At 49.9% G+C, this 22,161-nt stretch overlaps 1 protein-coding gene across 4 annotated transcripts in view; it reads left to right on the top strand.

Annotated features, from left to right (window-relative positions):
• The window catches only part of LOC140393864 (receptor-type tyrosine-protein phosphatase R-like), a 164,660-nt gene extending 149,073 nt beyond the window's left edge, over positions 1-15,587 (top strand). The window contains exons 8-11 of one of the 4 annotated variants that reach the window (XM_072480399.1): positions 2,715-2,825; positions 4,524-4,681; positions 6,009-6,117; positions 15,321-15,587. In XM_072480399.1, coding sequence (XP_072336500.1) covers positions 2,715-2,825; positions 4,524-4,681; positions 6,009-6,117; positions 15,321-15,458 — 516 coding nt within the window. In that variant the 3' untranslated portion in view covers positions 15,459-15,587. Of the gene's footprint in view, positions 1-2,714; positions 2,826-4,523; positions 4,682-6,003; positions 6,118-10,072; positions 14,331-15,320 lie in introns of those variants that run through there. The other 3 variants (XM_072480403.1, XM_072480402.1, XM_072480401.1) reach the window with 3 other exon arrangements.
• Positions 15,588-22,161: the final 6,574 nt, after the last annotated feature.

The raw sequence follows: 22,161 nt of genomic DNA on the forward strand, positions 1-22,161 counted from the left end.
GCTGCTGATCCCAGTGCGAACTGGGCACCGCGGGATCCGCGCATGCGCAGTAGCACCGGCGCCAACGCGCGCATGCGCAGTGCCTTCCTTCAACGCGCCGGCCCTGACGCAACATGACGCAGGACTACAGGAGCCGGCGCGGAAGAAATGAGGCCCTCAGCCAGAGAGGCCAGCCTGCCGATCAGTGGGCCCCGATTGCGGGCCAGGCCACATCGGAGGCCCCCTGGGGTCGTACCACCCCTTCCCCCCCACAGGCCGCCCCCCGTCCCTTCCACGCCGACCTCCCGCCAGCTGAGAGCAGGTGTGGACGGTGCCGGTGGGACTCGGCATTTTTACAACGGCCGCTTGTCTCATCCCAGGCCGAGAATCGGCGGGCCGGCCGCATAGAGCGGCCCCTGACTGGCGCCGCGCCAACCACGCTGGTGCCAATGGCACCGATTCTCCATTCTGTGGAGAATCGCGTGCCAGCGTCGGGGCGGCATGGCGCGATTCGCACTGGTCGCAGGGTTTCTCCGGCCTGGCCCTGGGCTGAGAGAATCCCGTCCAGCTTGGCAAGATCTACCACCTGCTTACCATTCCTATTGGGCTTTCCCTCAGCCAAACCACCATCTTCAAATGATGATGATGAGGGTGGAATGAAATCACGGATCTGGTGGATTTCTAACCTTTTTGTCACCAGCATTTTCTAGGAGCAGAGTGGCTATGAAAGAAGAGGGTTTTTTTTTGCAGTCTCTTCCTCCCTCCGTTCAGTCCCTCATCTTTGTTGAGGATTTAGTGCCCTGGTATGGGATCTCGGGGTGTTTCTACTGCACTGAGACCCTTCCCTGGACCTTGTACGGTTCCAGCAGAATCCCTCCTGCTGCACCTGTGCATTGTGGATATTTAATGAGACCTGGCAATGGAAATGGCTCAATTGGAGTGGATATGAAGGGTTAGAGCCTGCCTTGAAGAAGGTAATCTCCATCTTTGTGCAGGAAATGTTTGTTGTCGCCCTCTACTGGCTTCAACTGATGAAACAGACACACACAGACACATCGGGCGGGATTCTCCCTTCTGGGGACTAAGCCCCCACGCCCACCGGAAAACTGGCGAGAATCACTCCGGACATTTTCCTCGAAAGTCCAGGGTGATTCTCCATTTTTAAGGGGGCTAGCAGGGCCCCGGCGTGCATCCTGCAACTCCGGCTGCCGGCGGGGCCCTGCAGTTACACCCGCGCTGCCGCGCATGCGCACGGCGGCCGGCCGCGGTTGCCATCATCGCGCCGGCCCCCACGCAACATGGAGGAGCCCGACAGGGACCCGGCGTGGAGGAACATAGGCCCCCACCGGATTGTGGGCCACACCACCGTGGAGGCCTCCCCCCCCGGAGTCGGATCCCCCACCCCCCCGCCAGGTTGCCCCCGCAGCCAGATCCCGCCAGGTGGGACCACATGGGAACCATGCCGGCGGGACTCGGCGGATCTCAGCGGGCACTTGGCCCGTCGAGCGCAGAGAATCACCGTGGGTGCCGCTTTCAATAGTTCCCGACCGGCGCCGTGGCGATCGCATGCATGTGACTGGCGGCGATTCTCCGGTCACCAGAGAATCACGTGCCGGCGTGGGAGCCTATTTGGGGTAATTTTCCGCCCCCGCACCAAGCCCGGTTTTGTCCATAATGTGGATTATACTCAATGCAAACTTTATTTAATCCAACTTCATTTAACTCACCAAGACTTTAATTATGCATGTCCTTCAACAGTCACATAAGTTTCAAGACACACAACTTGAACTCAAAATATGATCCAATAGAGAGAACTGGCTAAGCCTGTTCTGAGGGATGCGCTCTTCTGAGTTTTCAAACTCATGGACTCTTCTTGCGGATGTTGATCCCAGGGTTATCACTGTTGAAATCTCGGAAGCTTCTTCTTTTTCTAAGGTTTTTAGTTCTTAATTATAAACAATCCTTTACAACGTGGGTATCAGTTGCCCTTGGAGAGTCTTGGTTTCGTTGTTTCAACACAAAGTGTTGGGCAGCACAGTAGCACAGCGGTTATCACTGTTGCTTCACAGTGGTTAGCACTGTTGCTTCACAGCGCCAGGGTCCCATGTTCGATTCCCGGCTTGGGTCACTGTCTGTGCAGTGTCGGCACATTCTCCCTGTGTCTGCGTGGGTTTCCTCCGGGTGCTCCGGTTTCCTCCCACAAGTCCCGACAGACGTGCTGTTTGGTAATTTGGACATTCTGAATTCTCCCTCTGTGTACCCAAATAGGCGCCGGAATGTGGCGACTAGGAGCTTTTCACAGTAACTTCATTGCAGTGTTAATGAAAGCCGACTTGTGACAATAAAGATTATTTTTTAAAAGTATTATCAGTGAAGAGTGCAGATGTACAAGTTGCTGTTCTCCAAATTCCCACAAAACATATTTTGCTGAGTTGCAGTTTCCACACACACAAGTCTTTTACCATCATGCCTCATGGCACAATGTTAGCCATTTTTCTGTCTCAGTATATCCATTAAACAAGTTGGAATAAGGCCATAGTCATGAAGCAGTAGTAAGATATTAACTAAAACACAGATGTGATTTTAAAGTGGCCTGTTTATCTGCTTTAAGTGCACAATTATAATTTAAGAAATCTTACGGAAACTGCTGAGAACAGCGGATCCCATATGCGCGGAATATTATCAAAACACAAGACCATTCCTTCTCACTTAAACTAGGCTTCTTGTATTTTCAGAAATGTGTTGTCTATTGGCCAGAAAATCAGGACGCCTTTGGCAGGTTTCAAATTGTTGTAAACAGTCGAAAGGAATGTGATGGATACACTATTCTGGATCTAAGTATTAAGGTACTGGAACAATAATCAAGTTAGAACAGTTAACAGAACCAAAATCTAGAAAGTGGAATTCAATGTCAGTAATTTTGAGATGGGACAGAGTTTGCTGTCAAAGTAACAGTTACACGCAATATTCCACAAACTGACACAAGGTTAATGACCAATGTGTCTGCCTTTTAGGGGCAAAATTTCAGGAAGGAACGTGGGATTGTTGAGTGGGTCAACAGAGGAAAATGTGCTCTTCTTTGAATACAACAGCAATGACGTGTGTTCACGAAAATAGCTTTAAAGTAATAAAACGTCCCGAGGCTTTCATGATGGCATCATAAAACAAAATGTGACACCGAATCACAGAAGGAATTATTAGGGCAGAGGCCAAAAGCCAAGACATGGAGGCAGATTTAAAGGTGTATTCTAAAGGAGGGGGGAGAGGCGGTTGTGGTGAACGTTTTGCAGTAACCATTCACCATGTTTATAACTGTATCACGCTGTTGCCCATGTGGGCTCCATCTATGAACCATTGTAAGGTATTACCTGTAGAACATAGAAGATAGAACATTACAGCGCAGTACAGGCCCTTCACAGGCCCTGTGAAACCACTCTAAAGCCCAGCTACACTATTCCCTTATCGTCCATAATAGAACATAGAATGTATCATGTTGGTGCCTTGTGGGCTCCGCCCCTGGCTCCACCCCTTGAGGGGAGGTATAAAGAGCAGTAGCCCTGTGGGCAGCTCTCACTAGCAGACCAGTCACAGGCAGGCACTGTTCTAGTTGATTAAAGCCACAGTTTACTTCTACTCCTGGTTTTGTGTGAATTGATGGTCGCATCAGCGGTAAGTTCAAGGAAGGAATTCCAAGAAGCAGCTAAAAGCCCAGCCACATAAGCAGATGTTAGGCCAAATAACCAATTGCATGGCCGAAAAGGTAGGTTTTAAGGAGCATCTTAAAGGAGGAAGGGGAAGAAGTAAAGGCAGAGAGGTTTAGGGAGGGAATTCCAGAGCCTAGAGCTTTGGCAGCGGAAGGCATGGCCACCTATGGTGGAGGGATTCGGGATGCTCTAGAGGGTAGAAGAGCACAGATATTTTGGAGGGTTGTAAGGCTGGAGGAGATTACAGAGATAAGGTCATGGAGAGACTTGAAAACAAGAATGAGAATTTTAAAATTGAGGCATTTCACTGTGAACCAATATAGGTAAGTGAGCACAGGGGCAATGGGTGAATAAGACTTGTTGTGAGTTAGGATGCAGACAACAGAATATTAAATAACTTTGAGATTCCCAGCTGGATGACAGTGGGGAGTTGTTTGAAAAGAAGTCTGGGTTCAACTGTGCCAAAGGCTACAGACAGGTCACGAAGAACAAGGGGGAATGGTTTATCCTTCTCACAGCCAAGGATGTTATTTGTTTGTTTTGGTGTTGTCCTGAACATGTATGGGAGATGCCATGCAGGCAGCGATCCTCAGATAGGGAAAGAGAAACAAACAGAGAGACAGATCTCCAGGCCAGTCTCAAGTACTGTCAAATAACAGGATCAGCCGAATCGTTGGCTAAAAGTTCAGATTGGAAAGTGAGGACCAGTATATGGCAGAAAGAGAAAACTGGTGGGAGGGAGAGAAATGAGAAAGGCAGTTGTTTCAGCCGGTAATGATCTCCTTAGATTTCAGCAGGGAGGCTTGAGGACAAAAAGTAAGATGACCTATTTCTTTCCAGGACGCAAAACAGTCTCGAAGCGTAAAGCACTACTGGTATTCATCCTGGCCAGATCACAAGACTCCAGATACAGCACAATCACTCTTGGACCTCATTCATGAGGTCGAAGAAAGCAGAGAGGCAGCAGGGAACAGGGGGCCCATTATAGTTCATTGCAGGTGAGAAAAACACTTGAAGTAATTTCTAACTGTAGTCATTCTTTTCAAAATGCAGGGTGGGGTGGGGTGGGCTAATTGCCATCTTGTGAAGCCTTTGCTCATGAAAGCGTCCATTACATTTAGTAAGGGGATTGGGAGGACAGACTGTTTCATTGATGTTATAAAATCTTCAGGAGACCCGTGAAGGTGGCCCAAAACATAGGTTTATTTTCTAGTCAAAAGGAAAGGCCACAACGCGGAGTTCATCGCATATGTCCCACCAGGATCAAGACGGGTTCAATCTGGACCGGCGCTGAAGGATTGATTTCACGAGTCCCAGCTGTCGGGCCTTCACCCATCAGAGGCGGAGCTTGTAGTCCACGAACCCCAAGAGGGGGATCAATTGGGTCGGCCCCTTAGCTTTCATGAAGGTTATTACAGACAGGAAAATAAACTGTTCCTAGTTCTTGGTGTGTTGATGAAGATGTGGATTTGACTATAATGTGTTATTTTTGCCCAAGCTTACAATTGATTACAGAAATACTGACACATTTCCTAGCAATGCAATATTGCTCAGAGGTGTTAAGAATCATTAGCTATATTATCAAAAGGAAAATAGCTCAGTAGTTATATATTTTCATGATATCACCAGGCGCTCAAACTGCCAATGAAGTAAAATTTCAACCTAAAATGCCTTGACAAATGTTGCTTGTTAAGGTCACTGCACCTTCATCAGAATGGCAGCAGTGACTGAATTTAGTTTGCACTTACTCATCATTCTGTGATGCACTGTATTTAATGGCTGAGTTTTAATTTTTGGTTCAGGAACCCAACACCAGGATTAATTGGGCATCTCCCACCTTGAAGCAATCTCAGCAAATTTAAAGGAATTGAAAGAAAATGGCCATATTTGTCAGACCACCATTGCGGAGGTGGGGCTGGGGTCTGCTGGGGGGGAGGGGTGGTAGTGCCTGTGACTGTCGCTGTGGCCAGGCTGGTAAGGAGGGTCCTAGGCCACCCTGGAGTGGATATTCCCTGTATGCCAACAGGGAGCTGTCTCCATGCAGTTGACCTATTCCCCATGCCAAAGGTGGCCTGCAGCCAGATTGCAAATTCCAGTCAGTCTCTGATAACTGACCTTAGTTGGCCTTTAACCCATCTTAAGTGGCTACCTACTGTTTGCCTTCCCTAAGCCTTCCATAGCCTTTTCCCTGCCCAATAACGTCTCTGTATCGATGGGAAGTGCAAATGTACATACCTGCCTGCTTCCGTTCTTGCCCCCAATAATGGGATACAATTCAGCCCTAATTGCCTTTGCTAATGAAAGCATCCATTACATTTAGTGCAGGGATCGGGAGGACAGGCTGTTTCATTGCTACAAGCATTGGCTGCCAACAGATAAAAGAGACCAGCGAAGTGGATATTCTTGGAATTGTATGTCAAATGCGGACAGACAGGTCAGTGTTGATACTTCTAAGTTCGTAAGATTTCTAGCATCCATATTTAAATTGGTTTGTGCTTTACAAGAGGGATAGGAACGTTTTAGACTACAGCATTTCAATTTTAAACATCGATGTCAATGTCATGTACTTTTAGGTGCACCAAAGCACATTTATATATTATAAGACCATAAGGCCATAAGATATAGAAGCAGAATTAGGCTGTTTGGCCCATCGAGTCTGTTCTGCCATTTTATCATGGCTGTTAAGTTTCTCATCCCCAGTCTCCTGCCTTCTCCCCATAAACCCTGATCCCATTATAAATTGAGTTTGATCTAGCTAAAAAAAAATAGAGACCATTCTGGGCGGGGTTAACAGGGTCGGTTCCTGATGCTTGTACCACTGGGAAGGACCCGGATATCTAATCGCACTCTGGTTTCTTTAGTGCCATGGCAGGGAAAGATTCCACCGAGGGCCACACTCAGCATCATTTCTTGGTCTGCGCTCCGCTCCTCTGTGCAGGAAGAGATCATTTTTAGGTGGCGTCCGATCTCTCAACCCCCACTGCAAGCCTCGGAACCCCACAATTCCCCAACTCACCTAAAAGGGGGTCATTGAGCCCTCTGCACCCCACCTCACATGAGCAGGGCACCACCTGGGCTGATCCGGGTGCAGGCCTAATGTCAGCCTGACACCTAGGCACTGCCAGCCTGGCACTCTGGTAATGTCACCGAGGCAGCCTGACAGTTCTAGGCTGGTACCTGGGTGGCATCATGGTGCCAGGATGACACTGTCAGGGGGCCAGGCTGGCAATACCAAGGTACCTAGGTGGCATCAGAAGGTGATAGGGTGCCACACTGCCCAGAAGCCAATCATTGGGGGCCTCCGATCGCCTAGGCAACCGTCCCCAAGGGGTCCACATTTGTGGTGATCAGTACTGAACATCACTGGCTGGGGTCTCCTCGACAAGGCCAGTGGATGCCGGGTGGCCGTTAAATCCTGCGCGAGCATGGCCAAATGGGTTCCTTAACTCACTTAGCCGTGTGAGACTGGGTCCCGCCCATTAATGGATCTGGCGAGACATAATGGGCGTCGGGAATCCCTGGAGAGGTGTCTCGTGGGATATACCGGCTGCATCCCACTCGGATTCCGGCGGGATCCGGCTGGTAGATCATGCCCACAGGCTACAAACATGCAATAAGATGCCTTACTCTCAACCTAAAGCTCTTTCAAGCTCCCAACCTTCCAGCTTTTCCCTTCCTCACATCTTGCAGTCATTGATCCACTCAGAAAGATGTTTACTTTCTCCTGCCCGCGCCATTTTCACTGCTGTCCTCATCTTCATTCTTTCAACCCCAAAGGATACAGACTAAAGCGTTTTTGACACATGATTGGTTAGTCATTTAGCAGTAAATCTAATTGGAGCACATCAAGCATGATTGGGCCCTACACTTCTGTTTTCAAAATAAGACACCGTCCCAGAATCCATTACCCAGAGTCGGTGTTGCCTTAAACTCCTCTTCCGGCTCCTGTTTCCTAATTTCAAACAAGAGTAAGAACTCATGGAACTTACTGTTACTATGACTGAGGCTACCCTCCTTCCACTTGCTTGCCATGCCAATTCCCCACCATGACCTAGTACCAGATTATTTTCTGGTGTCCATTGCACATTCCATCACCCTCTCTCTGAGCTATTCTTGTCCATGAGATCCACATCCTGTTCCTTTGACCCCATTCCTAATCACGGTAGGGAAACTTCAATGTTATACCGAAAAACAATAATGTTCCTATTCTCCAGCATATTTTCGCTGGTTTAAGATTCTCTTTGCTGGATCAGGTCCCATCCTCAAAATTGATCCTGAACCCAAGTTAAAATTACAAAGTTCTGCCAATTATGCTGTTCAGGAAGACTCTTTAAATTATGTTCATTTTCATCAGCACACTGGTCCTCATAGGTCCAATTCAGAAACTTTTTTGTATCAAAACTTAATTAACTACAAACTGAACAATTACACCAATTATAATGTTATATGGTTGAGTATATTTAAGGCATTTTTATATCAAGTTGTTCACAGCTGGAGAATACAATTTGAAAAGCCTAATTTTGGTAATATATTGACTCTCAGCTGTATTAATAAAATTGCACCAGGCTATAGCTCTTAAAGATAACAAAAATACTTCTTAGCAGATGGAAAACGATTAAGCAGTCACATTCTGTTACATTGCTTGGTTTCACTGATGGAAGGTATTGGGCGCAGGATCTCCCGCCCCAAGACCAGAAATTCTCAACCGAGATTAATGCCACCTGGGCACCCTGGCAGTGCCACCTGGGCACCCTGGCTGGTACCATGGTGGCTGCCAAGGTGCTGGGGTGGCAGTGCCTAGGTGCCACGTTGGCATCAGCAGTGCCAGGGTGTCATCCTGTCTGGAGGCCGACCCTTCGGGGGTCTCCGATCGCCTGGGAGACCACCCCCCCATGTACCGTTCCATCTGGTCCCCGTTTGTGGGGACCAGTGCTGAACAACGCCCAGCTGGGGTCTCCTCGGCGATAGATGCCAGGTGGCCGTTAGATCTGGTGGCAGTGGCAGCACGGTGGCACAGTGGGTTAGCCCTGTTGCCTCACGGCGCCGAGGTCCCAGGTTCGAATCCTGGCTCTGGGTCACTGTCCGTGTGGAGTTTGCACATTCTCCCCGTGTTTGCGTGGGTTTCGCCCCCACAACCCAAAGATGTGCAGGGTATGTGGATTGGCCACACTAAATTGCCCCCTAATTGGAAAAAATGAATTGGGTACTCTAAATTTTTTTTTTTTAAAGATCTGGCGGCAGCACGGCTAAGTGGGCGAGACCCACATGGCAATTTCTCTCCCAATATCTACGGGGGGGAATGCGGCCAGTAGATGGCGCCCTAGATTTCTCAGGTAAGTATTGTGTGCCAATTACTTGGCAGGTTCAAACTTCTGAGGGGCAATTGCCTTGCACTGGGTAATTATTCATGTTAGACAGTTGAAATCATCTGAAGTTTGTGATTTAAATCGTATTTTCAGATGATTCTCAAGCTGCCTTACACCGTTCTCACTGGAACTGACTCGAAAGTTTCGAATGAATTTCGAGGCAGGAAAGCAGGAGTAGCGTGGCAATCCAACTCTGATTGCCACTCCACAGAAATTCAGCCTAATATTTTACTTGAACATTTGCATATCCTTTATAGAGTGTTACTTTGGGTTACACTACTGCATTAAAACAGATCTCAGCGCACCAGATGAGTGGAGTTGAGGTTAGTGTCCCTACCTCTGTGCTAGAAGCTTCGGGTTTGAGGGACACCCCAGGACTTAATAGCAAAGAAAGATGCTTTTGTAGCACGGCCAAACAGGTTGAGTATCAGATTGAAAAATCCTTCCAACACTCAGCATTGGCAGGCAATAAGAGCGTACGACACAACTGGTCAGCAATACTTGACATGGAGTCCTGCCCCTCAAGCTATAAACCTCTGATGATGGCTGGCGACCTGACCTCTGATGATGGCTGGCGACCTGTTCCAGGTAAAAACTACAGGGAACAGATGAAAGTCTCCGCTGTACACCACCAGGTGCAAGAAGAGAAATAGCAACACCAGAAGAAAATTGGTCTGTTCAATCATTGGTTTGATGTACTGAAATCCAGCCTTCTGAAATTGGCAACTTATAGCACAGGGCTAAATTGCTGGCTTTGAAAGTAGACCAAGGCAGGCCAGCAGCACGGTTCAATTCCCGTAACAGCCTCCCCGAACAGGCGCCGGAATGTGGCGACTAGGGGCTTTTCACAGTAACTTCATTTGAAGCCTACTTGTGACAATAAGCAATTTTCGTTTCATTTTTTCAATTAATTTGTTAATCACTTTCAATTCCTTTACTCTGATTAAAATATATTTCCTGTGTGAAGCAATTATGAATGTGTCTTATAAATATTATATGGTCTACCTGACTTCTGTCTTTTAGGGGTGGAATGATCCAGACTAGTGAGCAATATCAATTCTTGCATCAAACGTTATGTCTTTATCAAAGCAACCAGTCCAAGAACTCTGATTCGTCTTCAACTTCAAAATGAAGAGTACCTCTCTATATTTAATAAAGCAGTGTTGAATGTTTAAAAAAAACTTTTAGGTAACTAAAGAGTGTAATATCATGAATGAGACAGTAGAAAAAAAATGCTTCCATAATTGCATTTTGTAATGTTTATGGTAGACTTCCATTTATCTGTAATGTAAGGTCCTTGAACATGTGCCGGTGCACATCTGATGGCTCAGTGGCAAATTTAGCAACTTTTTGGATTAGGATTCTGCCAATTTCTCCACATTTTTTGGTTAAAATTGATCAAGTCTTCCGAAACCTTCATATAAGGGTAATGGCAGGGATTCACCGATATCGCGGTCAAGTGTTGACGCCGGTGTCAAAACAGGTGCGAGATACGCCAGCGTCAACGGGCCTACAGGCCCAGTGATTCTCCTCTTCTTCGGGTGTTAGAATGGTGTCGGTGTGCTGTGCGCTGCTCCGACGCCGAAAGCCGGCTCAACACAGCTGGCGCAGGTCCGCGCATGCGTGGCACGGGCGTTTCCGTGCCAGCGCATGCGTGTGATTGCCAGCTCCGCGTTGGCGCATACGCGTGGCTGCCATCTCCGCGCCAGCCCCCGCGCAACATGGCGGAGCCCTACAGGGGCCCGGCGCGGAGGAACATAGGCCCCCCCCCCCGGAATGAATGCGCCCGCCAATCAGTAGCCACTGATCGCAGGCCTGGCCACCGTGGATGCCGCCCCCCGGAGTCGGATCCCACTGCCCCCCACCAGGTCGGCCCCCGCAGCCAGAACGCCGAGGTCCTGCCGGGTGGGACCATATGTAAACCACACCGGCGGAACTCAGCGGGCGCTCAGCCCGTCGATCGCGGAGAATCACCGCTGGAGCCGCTTTCAACGGCCCCCGACCGGCGCCGCGGCGACCGCGCGGACACGATTGCTGCCAATTCTCCGGTCGCCGGAGAATCGGCGGCCCGGCGAAGGAGCGGCGCAGCGGGATTCTCGCCCCCCCCCCCGGACGATTCTCCGATTCGCTGTGGGCTAGGACAATCCTGGGCAATATTTCTTTACCACATCCAAATTGTTTTACAGCGTATTTGCTTTTTAACATTCCAGAGATTTCAATGTAAACATAAAATGGATGGAGATTTATTTTATCCAGGATTCTGCTCTTAAAGTTTAACGCCGGGATTCCCCCCCCCCCCCCCCCCCCCCTACCCCCCCCTCCCCTCCCCCACCACCAGCCCCACCACCTCAGCAGGTTTTCTGGGGGCAGAGGTGGCTTGTTATCTTGCTATTGGTCAGTGGCGGGATCTTCCAGTCAAGCAGAGGTCAATGGCCATATGCAAACTTCGGCAGCCACTCCGCCATTGGGGTTCACATCCATCGGGGCTTTCCAGTCCCTCTGGCAGGATGGCCCAGAGAATTCTGGCCCAAAGTCTAAGCTTGTGAAAGTTCCATCAAATTTTCAAATGATTTGATTTTCTTGGATTGCAAAAAGTTTACTGATCTCGAAAGATTATTGTGGTGGAGACTGAAGTATTCATCTATTGTAAATTTACAAAGATAAGTCTTCTTTGGACAAGCCACATCACTGCAACAGCCAAGTGCCTCAGCCCAGCTTCAAATAATACCCTTTACAGCAGTGCAAAAACTTGTGTTATAGATCTGTGTTATTTTAAAGATTTTTGCACATTGAGATGAGACTACTCCAGATAAAACTGCCTGAATGACATTCATTTGCAATTTCAGTGATTTAGAGCACATTAACATCCCACATTTTATGCATATTTCAATGATTCATGCACATACTCTCATAGTCTTGCTTATTTGAATAAAATGTAAATATTCCCCAGGCAAAAATGTCAATGTGTCCAGAAATGTATTTCAATGTATTTGTAGTCTGTTTTTATTTTGTAAAGGATAGAACTGGGCATGTTGGAAGGTTGAACAATTTGGGAAATTCAAGGATCGTGAGGATCTTAGACATTCGATATTTTCTGGAGCATTTCAAATTCCAAAAGGCATTGTGGAGCATCAATTAAAGCATGTGTCAAGACTGGAGACAGTAGCATAGTAATGTTATTGGACTAGTTGAGGTTAAAACTCTGGGGACATAGGTTTAATTTCCACCACAGCAGTGTGGGGAGGTTAACTTCAATTAATATATCTGTAATAAAAAAACTAGTCTCAGTAATGGTGACCATGACAATCTCGGCAATTGTTGTAAAAACCCATCTAGTTTACGAATGTCGTTTAGGAAAGGAAGTCTTGGCCCTTACCCAGTCTGACCCACAAATAACTCCAGGCCCACAGCAATGTGGTTGACTCTTTGATGCCCTCTGAAATGGCCGAGCAAGCCACTCAGTTCAGGGGCAATTAGGGATGAGTAGCAAATGTTGGCCTTGGCAGCGACGTCCACATCCCATGAAATAATAAATTAAATAAATAAAGAGGACCAAGTTGTCATTCTATCATTCGTCATTCCCATTCTTATTCCACTAGTGGATAAAAATGCCAACCTCTGCCAACAGTTTGGCTGAATATTGGCTGTGGCAGAATTCTTCCTCCTATTGTTGACATGCATTTCCTGATGGGTTGAACAACAAGCTGCATTGATGGAATCTGAAAATGCCACCGACTGAACCCATCTGCTCTAAGACCCACCTGCTTTTGTTGGAAGATAAAAATATAATTAGTCGGGAAAGGGTAATCACAAACCATCAAGCATTGAATTCACTCAACAACCAACTTATTCAGTTACACTTCTCCACGTGATCATAGAATCATAGAATTTACAGTGCAGAAGGAGGCCATTCGGGCCATCAAGTCTGCACCGGCCCTTGGAAATAGCATCCCACTTAAACCCACGCCTGTAACCCAATAACCCCAAATAACCTTTTTGGACATTAAGGGCAATTTAGCATGACCTGCACATCTTTGGACTGTGAGAGGAAACTGGAGCACCAGAGGAAACGGTGAGAAAATGCAGACTCTGCACAGACAGTGATCCAAGCCAGGAATCGAACCTGGGACCCTGGAGCTATGAAGCAACTGTGCTAACCACTGTGCTGTCGTGTTGCCCCTTCTAATCACTTCTATCGCACCCCTCTGCACTTTTCACTAACTCCGAACAAGTTGGTAGCCGTCGGCCCCTAGGTTTCTGCCACTCTTGTTCCGGAACTGATTGGTGGAAGATGCATTGATCATCCCAAAGTCAGTTATTTACTGTTGCCGACATCAGCTGGTCCTGTGGAAAATCTTCTCCCCGATAGCCTGACTAAGGCTGGGAATTTGGGGAGTGTGAGGAAATTTGCAAATCAAAATCCTGTCCTACAATTCTATAACTGAGCTCAGTGGTGCACCAATACAGTTGGTGGAACATCCAATAGGAGTTGCCACCTTTATTCACAGTTATGTACACATAGCATTCTTATCAATAAGCAATGGTAGAAGTTACTGCACAAGTCTACTTCAGTGTAACTGCTTTGACCTTAGTATTCATATAACCCTAATTAAAATATAACAGCTTAATTTCTGCCATTTTATATACTTTTTATATATAACAGGATAAATGGAAAGTTATTGTAAATGATGCATTGCAAACTTCCAAAATGGAGACTACTTTATTTTTATATGTACTTTTCATATTGCAAATTATAATATGAATGTTTTTACAGCTTTTCAATAAAAATCATTAAATTTGTTTCTTTTTATATTTCAATACTTTACCTAATGAAGATAGGTAACGCTAGGTTTTGTTTCAGATCTTTATGTTTCATAAAACAAAACTGAAAAATATTCTGTTTTGCACACTGGATCTCATGTTCTTCTGTTTAACATTTCAGAGTTTATGGTATTTGAGAATGTGCTGATTTAAGTTATAATTTTTATTTTGGCTTATTTCTTTGATTGTGCTGCTAAAATGTTTATTGATAAGACACTTAGATTTGCACAGCCTGATTCTTTTATCAAAATCACTGTAGTGCCTACATTGTTCATAGATAAATGTGACTTTGTAACCTGAAAAAAAATAGGATGATCTTTCTTCTGTCAACCAGCTAAAAAAACATGATTCTCCATTTTGTACTCGTCATGTCCTGTAAATCCATTGAAAGGATCCCTCAGTCTGTCTGTGTGATTAGGCATTCTAGAAATGAATAAAGCAGATTTCTAAAAGAAAAAAATATCATTGTGTATACCTGGGCACTGTGGAAATCTCAAAATTTCTTAGATAAACTGTTATGTATAACCTAAGTTTGCACTTCATGTTTATTTTACTTTTACTGAATGCAGTCCATACGTGGCACACAGTGAATATTTTCTCAGTTTTCTCTCAGTTGCTGCACATACATAACTAGACATAACTAGCGTGGGTTTCCTCCGCTTCTCCGGTTTCCTCCCACAGTCCAAAGATGTGCAGATTAGGTGGATTGGTCATGCTGAATTGTCCCTTAGTGTCCAAAATTGCCCTTAGTGTTGGGTAAGGTTACTGGGTTATGGGGATAGGGTAGAGGTGTTGACCTTGGGTGGGGTGCTCTTTCCAGGAGCCGGTGCATACTCGATAGGCCGAATGGCCTCCTTCTGCACTGTAAAATTCTAGACGGTCCAAGTGCATAATTATGATGCCCATTTCAAGAGCAAGATGTTATTTTATTTGTAAAATGAATTTGCAGCCAATTTTGTGCAAGACATGTAGGAGAAGTCTTTGGATTTATTTTGCTCCGTACTTTCTACGAAATGATTACTCAGCTATATGCCATGCAAAAAGGGGAGGAACAATCCATGTTTATGAGGCCGAGGGAGCGTGGTCAGTAATTTTTCTTTCCAAGGTGGGGTACTTGTGTGATGATTTTTTGCCTTGCCCACCTCGACGGGAGAAGATATTCATTTGACTGGATCTAACTATTGGCCTCTTGTCACAGAGACAGAATAATTTGATCAGTTTGAATGCGCCTGCCTGACTTTTCCTTCGCTGCTGTGGGGTCAAATCTTGGAACTCGCCCTAACAGCACTGTGGGTGTACTTACACCACATGGACTGCAGCAGTTCAAGAAGGTGGCTCACCACGATCTTCTCGAGGGTATTGAGAATAAATAAATGCTGACGTTCTAAGTGACACTCACATCCCAAGAACAAATAATAATTTTTTTAATGTATTACATTATACCTGACAGCTTCGTGCTGCATTCTGGCATGTTGATGGAATCCTTACAAACAGACGGTCCTGTGAAGGCTTGAAACAGAACTTTGTGCACAAAAGAAAAGTGAGGTCTTGTGACATACCGTACAATCGACACCTGTGCTGGAAATAAAAGCCCATCCTAAAGTCTGAACGTGATGTTTCCATTCAGTCTTCTTGGACAAATCCCCAGATAAGGTAAAGAGGTGTTTTTGACTTCATATGGTCAAAAAGCTTTTTTAAAATAAAAACTTTAATCATGCCTTTTTCATGGTGGTTTTAATTTTGCAATCATCCAGGATGGAAAAAGTGAAAAGAAAAATCCACTCACATTCTTTCAAACCGAATGGCTTACCCATCTAGTTCCATAACCCGTGCGCTTGCGAGAAAGGGGAAATGGGCAACCGTTTCGGACCATTGGCGCTGCTCTTTGTAACAATGGTGGATAAAAATAAAAAATATAAATTTGCTCCTTTTTACAAACCTAAGACTTTAACTATATTCTTGATATTCCAAACCTTCAGTTTCATTTTAACTTATTCTTGAGCACCAAGCCAGGCGACTCAGCTGTCATTTAAATCAATCAATTGCCATTGTTAAATTCTGATCACTATGATCATTAGATAAAAGTACTGATCATCTTTTTATTAGACAGCTTATTTTGAGATTGTGTAAAATGCATCAAAATCATTGTTAAAGAGTGGCATGAACAAGGTGTTCCACTGTTAACTAGACATTTTGGGGTAAGTGCAACAGCTTTCTGCTCCTCCTGATGCTCACCATTCTACCATGGTAGTCCCATTCCTGCCCTCCATCCCCAAGCTGGTCTAGTTTTCATGGACAATGCCAGGCTGCTGGACCAATGGACCCATCTGTGTCACTGACTCGGATCAGCATGCACTTGGGGGTAGGGGGTACAGGGGTCTCCTTGTCCCTGATGCCATACAACAGTGTCGACCTGGACAGCACTGTACAACGCAACTCAAGCTGCCTCACAACAAAGGTCATGGGCGAAATTCTCCGTTATCGGCGCAAAGTCCGCCGACCGGCGGCAAAAACGGCGCAAAGCCCACCTGCATCACGCCACCACAAACGTCGCAAAGTCTCCGGCCCGGAATGGGCTAGCAGCGACGTGACACTATCCGCGCTGGCTCACGTGGTTCACGCTGTGCGGCGTCATACACGCCGCACGGCGTGCCGGCTCATTAAGGACGCGCTGCTCCCCCCACCCGACCAGAACACCCGGCCGGATAGCCGCCCGCCGCTCAGCCCCGAGGTTCCAGTCTCGTGACATTGAGGCGACAGGCACCCAGTGCCACAAGAAGGTGAACGACCTCATCAGAGCAGCCAGGGTGAGTCTCCCCCCCTGCCCGATATCCATATCCCCCCTCCCCCATATCCCCCCTCCCCCATATCCCCCTCCCCATATCCCCCATAACCCCCCCTCCTCCATATACCCCCTCCCCCATATCCCCCTCCCCATATCCCCCACCCACATATCCCCCCTCCCCCATATCCCCCATATCCCCTATATCCCCCCTCCCCCATATCCCCCTCCCCCATATCCCCCATCCCCCATATCCCCCCTCCCACATATCCCCCATCCCCCATATCCCCCCTCCCCCATATCCCCCTCCCCCATATCCCCCCTCCCCCATATCCCCCATAACCCCCCCTCCTCCATATACCCCCTCCCCCATATCCCCCTCCTCATATCCCCCATATCCCCCACCCACATATCCCCCCTCCCCCATATCCCCCATCCCCCATATCCCCTATATCCCCCCTCCCCCATATCCCCCTCCCCCATATCCCCCATCCCCCATATCCCCCCTCCCCCATATCCCCCATCCCCCATATCCCCCCTCCCCCATATCCCCCCTCCCCCATATCCCCTCTCCCCCGTAACCCCCTCCCCCATATCCCCCCTCCACCCCATAACCCCCTCCCCATATCCCCCCTCCCCATATCCCCCCTCCCCCATATCCCCCTCCCCCATATCCCCCTCCCCCATATCCCCCATATTCCCCCTCCCCATAACCTCCCTCCCCCATATCCCCCCTCCCCATATCCCCCTCCCCCATATCCCCCTCCCCCATATCCCCCATATGCCCCTCCCCCATATCCCCCATATTCCCCCTCCCCATAACCTCCCTCCCCCATATCCCCCATATCCCCCCTCCCCCATATCCCCCTCCCCATATACCCCCTCCCCCATATCCCCCATATCCCCCCTCCCCCATATCCCCCCTCCCCCATATCCCCCATATCCCCCCTCCCCCATATCCCCCATATCCCCCCTCCCCCATATCCCCCCTCCCCCATATCCCCCATATTCCCCCATATCCCCCATAACCCCCTCCCCCATATCCCCCTTCCCCCATATCCCACTCCCCCATATCCCCCATATCCCCCTCCCCCATATCCCCCCTCCCCCATATCCCCCTCCCCATATCCCCCTCCCCATATCCCCTGTACACCCCTCCCCCATATCCCCCCTCCCCATATCCCCCTCCCCATATCCCCCATATTCCCCCTCCCCCAAATCCCCCCTCCCCCATATCCCCCCTCCCCCATATCCCCCATATCCCACCTCCCCCATATCCCCCACCCCCATATCCCCCCTCCCCATATCCGCCTTCCCCCATTCCCGGGTCCCCCTGTGTGGTAGTATGTATTGGAGGTCATGTGGGACTGGAAGCCCTAATGTCATTGGCTGACAGATCCCGGGTCCTGGTTGGCCGATGACCTCAAGCTCCGCCCTGAAGGCGGAGTATAAGAAGCCGGAGTCTTCCCCAGCTGGCCAGTTTACTATCGAGCTGCGGGGGAACAGACACGCTTAATAAAGCCTCATCGACTTCACTCTATTCATCTCACGGAGTCTTTGTGCGCTACAATTTATTAAGCGTGCCTAAAAAAAGGACTATGGAGCTCAGGATCATTCCGGAATGCCTGAGGATCAGCCCCCACGCAGTGAACGCGGCAGCAGCCTTCAAGCACTGGCAGACTTGCTTCGAGGCCTACCTCAGAACGACCACCGGCCGAGTCTCAGAAGACCAAAAACTGCAGGTCCTGCACTCGAGGGTGAGCACGGAGACTTTCTCCCTCATCGAAGACTCGGTCGATTTCCAGACGGCGTTCGCAGCACTGAAAAGTCTCTATGTCCGCCCTGTTAACCAAATCTACGCTCGCTACCAGCTCGCGACGAGACGGCAAGCTCCCGGAGAATCGATGGACGAGTTCAACGCCGCGCTGCTGATTTTGGGACGAGCCTGCAGCTGCCCGTCGGTGAACGCAAACGAACACACGGACATGTTAATGCGCGATGCTTTTGTGGCAGGTATGCAATCCTCCCAAATCCGCCAAAGACTTCTAGAAAAAGAGTCGCTAGGACTCTCAGAGGCACGGGCTCTAGCAGCCTCCCTAGACGTGGCCGCGCGTAATACCCGCGCCTACGGCCCCGACCGCGCGGCAACCCATTGGGCCCCGTACGTACCCGTCGCGGCAAACCCCCTACCCCCCCCCGGACACCCCAAAGGCTTGCGCGGTCCAAACGCCGAGTCGCACCGGGGGCGCCCGCTGTTATTTCTGCGGCCAGGCGAAACACTACCGACAGCGCTGCCCGGCAAAAGCTGCGGGGAAAAGGACCATTATGCGGTTGTGTGCCGGTCCCGCAAGGTCGCCGCCGTCCCGGGAGCACAGGGAGCCCTGCACCAGTTTACGTGCCCCAACCCCCCCAGCACGCCATGTACGACCCGCAGACGCAGCCGCTCTGGGTCCCGACCACCGCTGTCCCGGGAGAACAGGGAGCCCTGCACGCCGCCTACGCTCCCCAACTCCCCTCCTCGCAGCCCATGTATGACCCGCCGCCGGCGCTACCGCTTTGGGTCCCGGCCAACACTCTCCACGTAGAGGAGGGAGTTTTCCGCGTCCCTAACGCCACCCTAACCCCCACCCCGCGCCCCACGCCTGACCCGCCGGCGCCACCTACTTGGGCCCCGACCACCGCTGTCCCCGGTGAGGGAGCTCCGCGCGGTCCTAGCGCTCGCGGTCCTGGCGCTCGCGGTCCTAGCGCTCCCCAGCCCCCCCAGCACACCATGTGCGACCCGCAGACGCCGCCATTTTGGGTCCCGGCCACCATGAGGGGAGGAGGGGTGCCGCCATCTTGGACCGCCCCAGACCTGTACGACGCATGGGGGCGGCCATTTTGTCCACCCCCGCCGCCATTTTGTGACCCCCAGCCACGTGCGATGTATGGGGGCGGCCATTTTGTTCATCCCCGACGCCATCTTGGACGGCAACAACGGACCCCACTCCACTACCAGAACCACGGCTCGCTTCGATTACGCTCAATCAAGCTCGGCCCCGGACACTCCAGACGACGACGACAACGGTACTAATAAACGGCCATGAGACGCCATGCCTAGTCGACTCCGGGAGCACGGAAAGCTTTATACACCCCGACATGGTAAGACGCTGTTCCTTGACCACCTATCCCAGCGCACAAAAGATTTGCCGAGCTGCAGGATCCCACTCCGTACAGATCCAGGGATTCTGCATAGTTACCCTAACGGTGCAGGGGAGTGAGTTCAAAAACTACAAACTAAACGTCCTTCCCCAACTCTGTGCCCCCACCTTGCTAGGATTAGATTTCCAATGCAATCTACAGAGCCTTACGTTCAAATTCGGCGGCCCCATACCCCCACTCACTATCTGCGGCCTCGCAACCCTCAAGGTGCAACCCCCGTCATTGTTTGCGAACCTCACCCCGGATTGCAAACCCGTCGCCACTAGGAGCAGACGGTACAGCGCCCAGGACCGGACCTTCATTCGCTCCGAAGTCCAGCGGCTACTAAAGGAGGGCATAATCCAGGCCAGCAATAGTCCCTGGAGAGCGCAGGTGGTAGTAGTGAAGACAGGGGAGAAACAAAGGATGGTCATTGACTATAGCCAGACCATCAACAGATACACACAACTAGGCGCGTACCCTCTCCCCCGCATATCCGACATGGTCAATCGGATTGCCCAATATAAAGTCTTCTAAGCCGTGGACCTCAAGTCCGCCTACCATCAGCTCCCCATCCGCCCAAGTGACCGCAAGTACACAGCCTTCGAGGCAGACGGGCGATTATACCATTTCCTACGGGTCCCTTGTGGCGTCACAAACGGGGTCTCGGTCTTCCAACGGGAGATGGACCGAATGGTTGATCAACATGGGTTGTGGGCCACGTTCCCGTATCTCGACAATGTAACCATCTGCGGCCACGATCAGCAGGACCACGACGCCAACCTCCAAAAATTCCTCCAGACCGCCAAAGCCTTGAACCTCACGTACAACGAGGACAAGTGTGTTTTTAGCACCGACCGGCTAGCCATTCTGGGCTACGTAGTGCGCAATGGGATAATAGGCCCCGACCCCGAACGTATGCGCGCACTCATGGAATTTCCCCTCCCGCACTGCCCAAAAGCCCTGAAACGCTGCTTGGGGTTCTTTTCGTACTACGCCCAGTGGGTCCCCCAGTACGCAGACAAGGCCCGCCCCCTAATACAGACCACGACCTTCCCTCTGTCGACAGAGGCTTGCCAGGCCTTCAGCCGCATCAAAGTGGATATCGCAAAGGCCACGATGTGCGCCATCGACGAGTCCCTCCCATTCCAGGTCGCGAGCGACGCCTCCGACGTAGCTCTAGCGGCCACCCTTAACCAAGCGGGCAGACTCGTGGCCTTTTTCTCCCGGACCCTCCACGCCTCAGAAATCCGCCACTCTTCAGTAGAAAAGGAAGCCCAAGCCATAGTGGAAGCTGTGCGACATTGGAGGCATTACCTGACCGGCAGGAGATTCACACTCCTCACGGACCAACGGTCGGTAGCCTTCATGTTCGATAGTGCACAGCGGGGCAAAATCAAAAACGACAAAATCTTAAGGTGGAGGATCGAGCTTTCCACCTTCAACTATGAGATTTTGTATCGTCCCGGAAAGCTGAACGAGCCGTCCGATGCCCTATCCCGCGGCACATGTGCCAACGCACAAATTAACCGCCTCCAAACCCTGCACGAGGACCTCTGCCACCCGGGGGTCACTCGGTTTTACCACTTCATCAAGTCCCGCAATCTCCCATACTCTTTAGAGGAGGTCCGTACAGTCACAAGGGACTGCCACATCTGCGCGGACTGCAAGCCGCATTTTTTCAGGCCAGATGGAGCGCACCTGATTAAGGCTTCCCGCCCCTTTGAACGCCTCAGTCTCGATTTCAAAGGGCCCCTCCCCTCCACCGACCGCAACGCATATTTTCTTAATGTAGTGGACGAATACTCCCGCTTCCCTTTTGCCATTCCCTGTTCTGACATGACCGCGGCCACAGTCATTAAAGCCCTGAACAGCATCGTCACACTATTCGGTTACCCCGCATACGTCCACAGCGACAGGGGGTCCTCTTTCATGAGTGACGAGCTGCGCCAGTTCCTGCTCAGCAAGGGCATAGCCTCAAGCAGGACGACCAGCTACAACCCCCGGGGGAACGGGCAAGTAGAAAGGGAGAACGGCACGGTCTGGAAGGCCGTCCTACTGGCCCTACGGTCCAGGGACCTCCCAGTTTCACGGTGGCAGGAGGTCCTCCCGGATGCTCTCCATTCCATCGGTCGTTATTATGTACGAGCACTAATCAAATGCCTCATGAGCGTCTCCTTGTCTTCCTTAGGAGGTCCTCCTCTGGAACGTCGCTGCCGACCTGGCTGGCGGCCCCAGGACCCATCCTGCTCTGAAAGCATGTGCGGGCACATAAGGCGGACCCGTTGGTCGAAAGGGTTCACCTCCTCCACGCGAACCCCCAGTACGC

The sequence above is a fragment of the Scyliorhinus torazame genome, chromosome 17, assembly GCF_047496885.1.
Source record: "Scyliorhinus torazame isolate Kashiwa2021f chromosome 17, sScyTor2.1, whole genome shotgun sequence".
Lineage (NCBI taxonomy): Eukaryota > Metazoa > Chordata > Chondrichthyes > Carcharhiniformes > Scyliorhinidae > Scyliorhinus > Scyliorhinus torazame.